Source organism: Lolium rigidum, chromosome 2, assembly GCF_022539505.1.
Source record: "Lolium rigidum isolate FL_2022 chromosome 2, APGP_CSIRO_Lrig_0.1, whole genome shotgun sequence".
NCBI lineage: Eukaryota > Viridiplantae > Streptophyta > Magnoliopsida > Poales > Poaceae > Lolium > Lolium rigidum.
Window position 1 is genome coordinate 11,034,845 of NC_061509.1, and position 12,605 is coordinate 11,047,449.

Consider the following 12,605-nt stretch of genomic DNA (forward strand, 5'->3'; position numbering starts at 1 on the left):
AAGGGGGCTAGATCTCGACCGAGCTGGCACCGCCACCACCCCTCTCGACCTCGCCGCTCCGCCGCCAACGATAGCATCGATGCGCCTCCTTCTACCCAACACACAGGTCTCTCGCCGCCGCATCAGACCGCCATAAGCCGAGGTACACCGCCACGGGCCGCCGCGCGCCATGCCAGGGCTCCACGCTTGCAGGGAAAGGCCGGCAGCCGCGGCCGGCACCTCTCAGGCAACGCCCGCCGTCGAAGAGGAGGAGGGGAGAAGTGTGAGGAGAGGAGCGGCGGCAAGGGTCCGCCCTTGCTCACCCGCGCAGGGGGGGGGGCGAGAGAAGCGAGACGAGCGGTCGGGACCCCCGTCTCCAAAGGTGAGATGGGATATATGCGGTGGACGTGGGCGGTGGCGTCTTCGGGCGTGGTCTTGCGCAGCGCAGCGACGCTTCTGCGTGTAGTGCCGGCGAGCACCGCTGGTGAGAGGAGGAGGTGCGGCGGCGTGGCTGGCGAGTCGGGCAGCGGTGCGTCTGGCTGCGGCAGCAACTCGGGCCCATCATGGCCCGATCTGGGCCTTGAGGGTTGTCACCTCTGCACGCGACTGCAGCCATGGGGCTAGCACGACGGCGTTCGGGCGCGCGGTGGTGTTGGCGGTGAGGTGGGAGGTGGGAGGCAGTGGTGGTGGCGTGCCGGCGCGATGGGAAGACATTAGTATGGATTTTGTGTTGGGTTTGACGCGTACTAAATGAGACCATGATTCTATAATTGTGGTAGTAGATAGATTCTCTAAGATGTCACATTTTATTGCCTGCCATAAGAGCGATGATGCGTCGCGTATTGCTAACATGTTCAGGCAGATTGTACGTTTACATGGAGTCCCGAAGACTATTGTTTCTGATCGTGACGTGATGTTTATGAGCTACTTCTGGAAGACACTTTGGGGAAAGTTGGGGACAAAGCTACTTTTCGGTACTACTTGTCATCCCCAAACTGATGGTCAAACTAAGGTGGTGAATAGAACTTTATCACAACTGTTGAGATCCATGATCAAGAAGAACCTGAAGGAGTGGGAAGATTGTTTGTCGCATGTGGAGTTTGCTTACAACAGGGCGGTACATTCTACCACAGAGTTGTGTCCCTTTGAGGTGGTGTATGGTTTCAAACCCATTACTCCACCTGACTTGTTGCCTCTACCCAGACATGAGAGAGTCAATATGAAGGCATCAAAGATGGCATATTTTGTACGGACGATATACATGTGAAGATTAAAGAGTTGATAGAGAAGAAAGGCAAGAACAATGCTGCAAGGGTAAACAAGAAGCGCAAGGAGATGTTGTTCAAGCCTGGTGATATGGTCTAGTACATTTTCGCAAGGATAGGTTGCCGAAGCTACGAAAGTCCAAGTTGCTTCCTCGTGGCGCTGGTCCTTACAAAGTGCTTGCTAAGATCAATGATAATGCATACTCTATAGATCTTCCAATTGGTGAGTTTGGTGTCAGTAATTCTTTCAATATGGCTGACTTGACACCATATAACGGAGAAGACCTCCAAGGTCGGGTGGGGGGGGGAGATGATGAGGACATCCCTACTAAATTACTACCTCCATCATTGCAAGATGAAGACGATGTTGCTGTAAAGCTCAAGTCCAATGAAGTTAGGATTGGACCTATGACAAGAGCTCGTGCGAAGCTACTCAAACAACAGGTGAACTTGTTCCTAAGTGATGCTTTGATCGATGAGAACTTTATACTGCCTAAGTCCTTTTACTTATGTATGATCATGTACGAAGAGGGAGCAAGCATCGCACGAGGAGGAGAGGAGCAGCTGGACAAGAAGCTGAACATGGAGCTGGACATGGAGCTGGACATGAAGATATCCCATGGACGCGCGAGGGAGGAGAGGGAGGCATGCGCGAAGGAGGAAGAAGTCCAGGCCGGTGCACAGCCCGGTCAGATTGGCCGTCACGCCGGCGCGCCCGGTCCCAGGCCCAGTCCAACCGGACTCTAGACCGGACGAGCCCGACGCCGATCGGATCCTCAGCCGGTGCACACCGGGCAACATCCAGGGGCTCTGGACCCTTAGCCCGGTCACCACCCGGTGCTAGGCCCGGTTTTGACCGGCCTGCCCGGTCCTAGACCCGGTCGACCGGCCCCCTGACCGACCGTGTCCGAGTATGTCTCGACCAGATCCGATCTGGGACTGTTTTCAATGTATTTTCTCGAACCTTGGTCATCCGGAACCCCTATATAAGTGCCCAGGACGCCCCCAAATTAGGTTTAGACCATGTTTAAGATAAATCCTAGTTCATAGTTGATTGCTTTGCAAATCTATTGAATCTCTACATCATATTGCATTGATTTGGTGTTTACCCCTGAAAGTCTTGTGTGATCTGCTGTTTCATTGAGAATTAGAAGGTTGCAACTTACCGCTTCGTGGTCGGCGGCTACGTGCGCAAGTGTGTGGAGTTGCGAATATTTTGCAGATTGAGAGCTGTTGCATTGGCGACAGAGACCAATCGAGAGACTTCGTTGCGTCATACAAGTTATCTTCCACTTCATCATCGTGTTATCTCCGTTGTGTTCATCCCGTGATCATCATCACCATCGTGCTTACTGAGAAGATCGGGCAACCCCGTATCACACCTTCTCCCTCTTCAACTCGATCTTCATGTCTTGCTTATCGAGGATTGCCTTCCACACGACGGCGGCTCTATCCGCCGCTTCCTTGTTCTCCATTGAGAATGAGGTTATCATCTTCTCGAGGGAGGCGTCCATGGCGGCCAATGCCGGCGCCGAATTTCTCTCGGCTTTGGCCTTCTTGTTGCCAATGGGGCGCTCGGTGGAGGCGTCGGCTGGATCGACCGGCCCATCTTCTCCGTCCTTGTTTACACTGTGGCGGAGGTCGTCCCATTTCTTGCAACCTAGCTTGTAGCTTGTTGAAGCAATGCATGAAGGGGAAATGGAGTGGCGGCGAGGATTTTTCGGGTTGGAGACTGGATGGGAGATGGAGCGGCGGCGGGAGAAATGAGCAATGGAGGAGACGGAGTTTTAGTGGAAAAGATATATACTTTTGGGATATGTGGCTGACAGGCGGCTCCCACGTCCAAAATTTTCCGCCTCGCGAGGTGCCGGTGCGCCCGATTTGTGCCCTTTGCCAAGGAACCGGCACGGGGTTGGCTTCTATTAGGCTCGAAAAAGCACCGGCGCTATTTGGGACGCGCCGGTGTGAGCCAAATCGCTATCGGAGCTGCTAGGGGGCGCGCCGGTGGAGATGCTCTAATTAAGAATTGCAGCTATCATACACAATCAATCTGAACAAACCTCGATTAGAGCCACATAACCAAGGGACGGAATTTCCATTTCGATTCCATGCGCGCAAAACCAAGGTTCGAGACGTGCCGCGATGGTCTCGCTTCCGTGCGCGTCACTTCGGGGATATGTTGTTACTAATCTCAGCGCGAGCACGTGCGCGCCGGGGTCGATTCCAGTCGCCGGGGCGGCGTGCGCGCAGGGTTTTCGGCCTAATGACTCTTCCTCCGGGGTCGATTCCAGTCGCCGGGGCGGCTTGCGCGCAGGGTGTTCGGCCTAATGACTCTTCCTCCATGGCCTACATCACCTCTAGTGCAGGTCGTGCCGACATGTCCACTGAGACCGACCGAGGTCAAGCTAAGGTTAGTCCACTCTCTGGATTCCACTGGCTGAGTCGTTGGTGATGTCTTGACGCGGCCTCACCAGTGAGCTCGTACATGTGACATCACCGTCAGGGTACGGGTTGCGCGTGACGACCTCGCCTCAGGGTCTTCGAACACGGCAGTGCCAGGTAAGGTACGTGGTCGCTGTGTGGATGCAGGGCTCCATCCGAAGTTGTTGGCTTAGCTACTACAGTGTGCCAATTGTGATAGTTGTTAGCTAGTGCTAGAGCAGAGAAGACACCCTCGATCCATCTAATGCCACCAGAGGAATCTGTGTCAATTAGCACAAAAGTTGGCAGAATGTAGTGGCTGTAACCTTTCTATTGGTGGAGCATGCTTAGTTATCGTCACAAAAGGGAAAAAAGAAAAGTTCTCTTTTTGGAGCACGTGATAGAGAACCTGCTTGCTGTGCATTGACTTGCTTGACTAGAACAGTAACAAGCACGCACAAGTATTTGTTAGTCCCATGTATATGTAAATGCCATAGCCTCTGCCTCTCGCTCAGCTACACGACTCTGGTTTTGCTCACGAAAGCAAAGAAGACTCATGAATCTATGCGTTGCAGTTCCCTTATTCTTTATCTTTCAGTTCATCCATGCCCAGCCTGATGATCTAGGTGCGTTGTCCCTTGTTCTTATTTATCACTGCTCTTTCAGTTCAGTTCAGAGAATGCACACTGAGAAGCACTTGCAGTGCTCATAAATGCTACCCAAAGGTGATAGAAATCCACGACACATAACCATTGTTGATATAAATCTTTCCAACCTGTATCTTGTTTCCAGGTTTCATAAGCATCGATTGTGGTATCCCAGTGTACTCTACCCACCAAGATCCCGTTACGAATATACTATATGTATCAGACTATGGTTTCATCGGCACAGGAGAAAATCGCAACATCTCCTCAGATTACATAAATCCATCACTTGCTAAAGGCTACTTCAATCTCCGGTTCTTTCCACATGGCCCAAGGAATTGCTACACCCTGAGGTCCTTGGTGACAGGAAACAGGTACCTTGTTCGTGCCTCCTTTTACTATGGAAACTACGACGGCCTGGGTAAACCTCCCATCTTTGATGTGTACCTGGGAGCAAACTACTGGCATGAAGTTAATTTTGATGCAAGATCAGTTAATTGGATGGACATCATAGTTGTGTCTCCTACTGATTACCTGCAAGTTTGTCTGGTTAACAAAGGGAGGGGAACTCCTTTTATATCTGCGCTGGAGTTGAGGTCACTGAACACCACTCTTTACCCACCAGTAAATGCAAGTCAATCACTCGCGCTGATTAGTTCTAATAGGTTCCTCTTGGGGCCCACAGGCAAATCAATAATCAGGTTAGTTTTCAACTTATAATTCTTGTAATAAAATTTTAACTTTGCAGTGGTATCTTTATCTGGATCGATAGAAGTAAAATTTGGTGGCTGTGTATCTTGTGAACTAAAAAAATGAGCGTAGACTTGTATTGCATAAGTTTTGTGCCCAAGGTATACTCTGATAACGATATCGCTGTTTTGACTCTAAATAATTCAGTGGACTATAATACAACTAATAAATATATGTATTTCATTGGTCTAAACAGGTACCCCTCGGACCCCCATGACCGCATCTGGTCGACGTATGATGCAGTTCCGAATTGGACGGAGATATCTACAACATATGTCATTCAGAATAACCTCAGCGGTATCTACGATGTGCCGTCATCTGTTATTCAAAATGCAGCAACTGTTAATAGCTCAAGAATGGATTTCTCGTGGGATCCATCTGATACATCGGTGGACATAAGCTCCAAGTACTTCTTTGTTTTCTACTTGGCTGAGCTGCAGAATGTACCCAGAAATGCGGTGCGGCAGTTTGATATCATTATCAATAACAAGACATGGAACACACAACCTTACACGCCAACATACCTATTTGCCAATTATTTTTCAGGCATTGTAGATGGGATGTCAAATTTTAGGGTGTCACTTGTTTCTACAAAAAATGCAACACTGCCACCTATCCTCAATGCCATGGAAATGTACTTGGTGAAACCGATAACTGAGGTTGCAACTGACCCTGGAGATGGTATGCATTTACTGATGCAATAGTAGTTTAAACTACAGTGGGTATAATAAACTGGAGTGATAGAGTAATGGGTTTTGTGTACTTTTACAACAGAAAAATGTCCACATGTAATAAAAACATTGGGAAAAGTTCACTTTTGAAACCATAACTCTAAAACCGTTTGGTTCCTAACGTGAAACTATTTAAACCGTTCATCTTTCACCCCTGATTAGTTGCGTAAGTGGTTTTGCGTGACATGGATATCACGTGCCCACCAGATCACTGCCATGTCACCGTGCCCTGTTGTTTGATTTGTTTCAACCATTTTTTGCAGTATTTTCCGTGAAAGGTTTTTTATCCAGTAATGGTGGAATTTGTTTTAGACTATTTGCTGCTATAGATTTTTGTTGACAGCAGTGTCCTTGTGGACACATCATATCCACGTCACAAAAACCACTTGTAAAGCTACCTGAGGATGAAAGCGGATGGTTTCAACAGTTAGTGGTTGCAATTCAAACACTTCTACAGTATATAAAGGTTAAAAATTAAACTCTTGCCAAATTCAAGGTTGAGAAGCAGACATCCTCTTTGCAATATGAGATGTATTGGACTGATAGTATCCCAGTTGCTTTTTTTTAATCACATTTGAGGTGTATTAGTATCTTAAAGCTTTTCTGCTTATCTCTATGTTTTGTATTGGCTTAACCACTCTTCATTCTCGCAAAACAGCTAAAGCCATGATGGCCATCCAAGAAGATTTTGGTGTGCTAAAAAACTGGATGGGAGATCCATGTACTCCAAAAGCTTTTGTATGGAGAGGATTAAAATGCTCATATTCTGCAGCGGATCCCTCTAAAATAACAGCATTGTACGTTTCATAACTATGATTGAATGAACTAAAGATAACCAGTTGTTATAGGCTGAATAGTTTGAGATAGGACATTTTGACAAGAGAAGTTAACTCTTCTGGATTTTTTTTTTTGGCAGAAACCTATCGTCCTTTGGGTTAGTTGGTGACATCTCTCCTAATTTGAAATATCTCAAGGCACTCCAGTATCTGTAGGTTTCTGACTTCTAATCATAATTTCTTTTATATTCATGTGGTGCTGCCTTTTACTTTTGCTATTACTAGCAAAATGGACACGTGGCCCTTTTCCTCATCCTCTATGTTTTAGTATATCTAGGAATTGATGTACTTGTAAAAAAAAAACAAAGGTCTCTATTTCTTTAAGGATGTTGAACACTTGAACTGTATATTCACATCCACAAAATTTACAAGCATATTTTCAAATTTCGTAAAAAAAACACACAGATAATATTAAGATAATTAACATGTTTGCACGGTAACTGAGTTACTCAGCATCATCTGACACAATTTACACAGCATTACAGAGACACTCTTGAATTATCTGTATCTATGTGTTCAGGAAAGAAGGGAAACCCTGCGTATCTCCATATGACCATACGGGAACTCTGGACACATGATATGTGCATGTTTGTCTTCACCGTCTACTGAAAATATACTTCCAGAAAACTAACAATATATTTTGGAAGAGCAACGTGATTCTCTTCATTTACATGAATTAAGCCATTGACTAGCTGCATTCTTTTGCCTCTTGTATTTGGTCACGAAATGAAGCTGAAAAGTAGCATTTTCCAAAGCATTTTATTCCATATTCCTTACTAGATTAATTCAAAATATTTTTGCTGCTTCCAGGGATTTGTCACACAACAACTTGTCTGGGCCTATTCCCGACTTTCTTGGGCAACTTTCGTTACTAATATTTCTGTAAGTTTTATTACTTATCTGCTCTTTCTTGCATCTGGACAGAACAGTTTTATGGTTATGGTATACCATGCTTTTTCTTTATAGGGATCTGACCAGCAATGATCTCAGTGGACCAATTCCTGACAGCCTTCTACAAAAATCCAAAAATGGGTCCCTATCAATAAGGTTTGTTTTATATTTACTAAAGGATAAGAATGCACTAGAACTAAATTCTCATTATACTTTAGAGAAAAAATAACATTCAAAATAATATACAAACACTCAACATGTTCAGATGATGTCATTAATATTTTTAAATTATTGAGTTAATATTATAGTAGCTTCTTAAAACTTTATGTTATGCTATTTGGGTCTTTTGTTCTTCAACCTCTTTGACTGTATATCATTCATTTAATAAGGTATAGTACTTTTTGGTTAACATCATTAAGTAAAATTTATATGATGACGGTTCATTTTTCCACAGGAGGCATGGAAGAATGTTATATATCAGTTCACTTTGTTGCATGTTATGGGTGGTTTCATTTCTTATAGAACCTTAGTTATGAAACTACCTTTGAAAATATTCTCAGTATTACATTTACTAGACCTGACTATTAGGTTTGATCGATCAGAAAATTTGTGGAGATTAATTGGTTCCCTCTTGCGTTTATAGTCGGAACCTTTCTTCATTTGGAATACCATGGAAGCATGCTACTAATGTGAAATTGTGTACATTTTAATATTGTCAGGATTGGTGATAATGCAAATCTTTGTGGCAATAGTACTGCCTGCATATCAGGTCGGAAGAAATTCAATGGGACACGTCTAGTTGCAATAATTGTTCCAATAGTTGCCAGCATGGCACTATTTATTGTCTTATTTCTTCTGATGCGCCCAGTGCTCAAAGGAACCACTGCACTGTTTACTGTCTTATTTGTTCTGCTACGCCCAGTGCTCAAAGGAAAAGGTAACAGTCAGATGGAAACAATTGTTACTATTCAGTGCATAACATAACATAGCATGAACTTTCATTTATTTTCCCTTTTTTATACTAAAATAAAACTCTTGCCTTTAACTACTTTGCACAGATGAATCAGTGTTACTTGAAAACCGAGAATTCTCTTACAGAGAACTGAAGCATATTACTGATAACTTCAGCCAAGAGATTGGCAAGGGAGGGTTTGGACCAGTCTTCCTTGGCTACTTGGAGAATGGAAACTCAGTAGCTGTGAAAGTGCGTGCCGAGTCATCGTCCCAAGGGAGTAAAGAGTTTCTGGCTGAGGTAAAATGAAAATCAAGTTCAAAGTTTTTTCTGTCACAACATTTTGTTTTTCTTTCATCTGTCTTTCAGCCGATTTCTTTTGGTTGCCATCTCTAAGAATTCTTATAAATAAAGCACTTCTAAAAAGAATTATGTTGTTTTGTAGATAAAACTCTACTCACTAAAGATTCGTGTTACAAGTTCTACTTAAATTATATGAAAAAACCCTTCTGCGTGCTATTGCAGGCTCAGCACTTGACGAGGATTCACCACAAGAACTTAGTTTCCTTAATTGGCTACTGCAAAGACATAAACCATTTAGCCCTTGTTTACGAGTACATGCCCGAAGGGGACCTGCAGGGTTATCTGAGAGGTTGTTCGTCTTATCTATTCAGATATACATTCCTATATATCATCTAATCGAGGTTCTTAGGCGCCCTAGATCTGCTGTAAGCTATATCATGGAATTCAGATTACATATGAATGGTACATTTTCTCAAAATAGAAATGCATAACCCCAAATCGACCGTGTTTACTAACTGAAGTCCTTGAATTTATCCCAAATATTCTGTAAACTAATTATGTTAAATTTCTGTTGACATCCCAAGCCACTTCTACTAGTAGACCGCTCACTTGGGAGCAACGTCTTCAGATCGCCCTTGATGCTGCACAAGGTTTTGGACTTAACGGCCACTCACTAGGACCTGAGATTTCCTTTACGCATCAACTGTTTAAAAAATAGTATTTAGTATTTTCTTTATGACAGGTCTTGAGTATCTGCACATCGCGTGCAAACCACAATTGATTCACAGAGATGTGAAGAGCAGGAACATTCTCCTGGCGACTGATCTTGTGGCTAAGATTGCTGATTTTGGCTTGACCAAGGTTTTTGGTGACTCAAAAACACACATAACCACTGAACCAGTTGGTACTTTTGGCTACTTAGATCCCGAGTACGTCATGCACGGCATACCTTCTCCTATAGCCTCTACTTGCTTCGTCAACATTTCATACGTTGCCATTGTTTTTCCAGAATTAAGGATCTATGTGTCTACTTATTGTTCAGGTACTTCCGCAGTTTTCGCGTCACCGAGAAGAGCGATGTGTTCAGCTTTGGCGTCGTCCTCCTGGAGCTCATCACAGGCAGTCTTCCAGTCGTACCGATCAGCGACAACATGAGAATCCACATTGGTGAGTGGGTGCAACAGAGCCTCGACCACGGCACCATGGAAAACATTGTGGATTCAAAGATGGGAGGGGACTATGATATCAACTCTGTCCGAAAAGCTGTCGCCCTTGCACTGCACTGCAAGCGAGAGGTCTCCCGGGAGCGTCCGGCGATGGCTGAGGTGGTTATGCAGCTTAAGGAGTGCTTGGTGCTTGAGAACCGTTGGGACAGGATGCGAAGAAACTTGGGTTCCAATGGTGATGGTTTGACTTTGACCTGCGCTAGAGAGGGAAGTGCACTTGAGGCAGAAGAAGAACAAGGTGAGGAGATAGAAGCGGTTGCTTATGGTCCTGCAATGTGATACTAGTGGTTTTGATGATGTTATATGAGTGCTGGAGGTTTGAGCACTCTTACATTACCTTTATGATAAAGATTTGTCTTGTCTCTCTTTGTGACGTTCTTAAATTTCTGGCTATGTTTAGATGAATTTTCCACCAAAAGAAAATTATGGAGATGAAATGAGATCAGCCATGTATTTGATAGCTGTACCTCGAAGCTAACACTTCTTATTCTTTTGACTACACATTTCTGTCATAGGATCGGTATTAGACTAGTTGTGAAGCGCTTCTGGCACTCCCGGAGCAAAGTTGTCTGACTAAAACATTTGATTCAGACTGAGGAAACTAGACTACAATTTTTTTTAGAAAAAATTTGCAATTTTACTTTTGAAACAAATGTTACAAAACATGACTTTCTATTTCTCAATTAATTAATATGTAAATATAACTCCTAATTTTCTTCCACACCATGTTTTAATACAACGAACTTCTAATTCCCAACAAGGCTGCTGAAATTTGCCTCTGGCACAAACGATGTTTCCTAGAATTAATGTAGCTGTTGTTTTGTTTCCATCAAATTGATAATTTTCTTCCATGATAATGGAGAATTATTTCTTTCAAACTACCAGAAACAATGTTACCGTTGTTTTCTTTCGTTTGTTTCCATCAAATCGATTATTTTCTTCCATGATAATGTAGAATTATTTGTTCCAAACTACCAGAAACAATGTTACCATTGTTTTGTTTTAAATACAACAAGAGTTTCTTCCATCAAATCGAGAATGGTATAGGGACAGAACATGCCTTGGACAAGGATGATTACTAGTACAAATTATAAGCACATAAGAAACATGTGTTAACTGCACATCGTGATAGCCTTTCTAACCTAGTTGTCTGATAACTCACCAATAAAGCATGGCATGTATGGAAAAGACATATATACGTCGCCAGGCTCTTCCGTGGGTAAGTGCCCCAAATCTTCAATCTCGAAGCTATCAAAATTATATGCCACTACTCTTTTGGAGGGTGTGTGAAAGAAGACAACCTCTTTGTTTGGATGGAACCCGAGTAGTGAAAGAGCATATCTACGGATGTATCTAGGTTCATGTGGGTTATAGTAGTCAAAACCCCAATCGAATTCCTCTCCCCTTGGTGCTCTGCTTATGTCACTGTGATCATCCCCACCATGTTGTAAGGCCCAAGCCCTATAATCATGATTCCATGGGAAATCGGCCAGCAAAGGCTTAAGGTTGACGTTACACTTCAAATCCCACTTCATGCATATGCTTGATTCGTCGAGGAACCAGACTTGAAGTCCGTAGCCATCATATTCATAGCGTAATCCATCATATCCATAAAGTACCGCACAGTATATCCCTTTCACCGATTTTCCTACATAATGGAAATCAAGTTCTATGTCATGAAGATCTGTTGGCATCTTAATTACTTGGTACTTACAATCTGCCAAGGTTGCTCTGCAGAAATAGAGAGAATATATAAAACATGATAAACGTTGAACACGATTAATTTAGTATTTAAGGTGCAAGTAAGCCAAATACCTCATGAGAAAATCATGCTGGTGCAGATAGAGTGCTCCTCGCCAGTATGCTGCATACCTGTAACAAGGCCAGACATTGAACATATGGCCAATGGTCCCTGCGGCCTCCCCTTCTCGAATGAACAGCTTCTCCTCCCACTGCTGTGTCCTCGACGAGAAGACAAGAAAGACAAATGTCGAAGGTGGCCATTCTCGTGTGTGCACTTCCGATTCAGCTAACAAGTAATCATCGGGATAAGGATGGTATGGAATATACTTGATTAAGAAGACCTTATAGTCCGACGACACCGTAGGGTCAAACACAAGGTACATATCATGATCCGTCGTGCAAGAGCTTATGAGTTCGTCGGCGCCTTCCATGCATGGCGTGCACATCGAGGGAGGAGAGGGCAAACATGCCCATTGGCGAGTGGCGGGGTTAAGCACCCTTGTCTCTTCGTAGCCAAGCAGGAGGAGGCCATTGCAGTGTCGCATGATCATCAGGTTGTTGGCGTCGTGGGTATCTAAGTAGTCAAAGGGAGCGATGCTTGCGGATGAGACGGGCGAGAAGTATTTCGGAAACTCGGTGACATCATTAATGTTGGTGAAGATGCCGGCCAGTGAGAGAGGAAGGAGGTCTACGCGCAGCAGGCCGTAGGAGTCAACGACGTCGCGCCACGCCTTGCAGACGCAGCGAGCGGTGGCGAGGCGGCACGGTGACTCAAGGCGGCGGAGGACCTCGGCGAGACCGTCAGAGTTTAGCAGCTGGGTCGGGTCCTCCATGGGCGATGTCGTCGTCCTGATCGCTTTGGCA

The 12,605-nt window shown here is 44.5% G+C and overlaps 1 protein-coding gene across 1 annotated transcript; it reads left to right on the top strand.

The window, feature by feature from the left end:
* The first annotated feature begins 3,520 nt into the window (after nt 1-3,520).
* Nucleotides 3,521-10,458, top strand: LOC124685959 (probable LRR receptor-like serine/threonine-protein kinase At1g05700). Its single transcript, XM_047219977.1, has 13 exons — nt 3,521-4,291; nt 4,458-5,010; nt 5,256-5,740; nt 6,449-6,587; nt 6,707-6,778; nt 7,437-7,508; nt 7,593-7,673; nt 8,237-8,454; nt 8,576-8,769; nt 8,995-9,121; nt 9,357-9,422; nt 9,515-9,701; nt 9,815-10,458. The coding sequence occupies exons 1-13, from the start codon at nt 4,222-4,224 to the stop codon at nt 10,275-10,277; spliced, it is 2,727 nt and encodes a 908-aa protein (XP_047075933.1). The 5' UTR covers nt 3,521-4,221; the 3' UTR covers nt 10,278-10,458.
* Nucleotides 10,459-12,605: the final 2,147 nt, after the last annotated feature.

Excerpts from the sequence above, each read along its gene's own strand:
- LOC124685959 (XM_047219977.1), top strand. The coding sequence starts at position 4,222 with ATGAATCTATGCGTTGCAGTTCCCTTATTCTTTATCTTTCAGTTCATC. Across the intron at positions 6,779-7,436 it reads CTCAAGGCACTCCAGTATCT|GGATTTGTCACACAACAACT; the intron begins GTAGGTTTCTGA and ends TGCTGCTTCCAG. Across the intron at positions 9,122-9,356 it reads CCTGCAGGGTTATCTGAGAG|CCACTTCTACTAGTAGACCG; the intron begins GTTGTTCGTCTT and ends TGACATCCCAAG.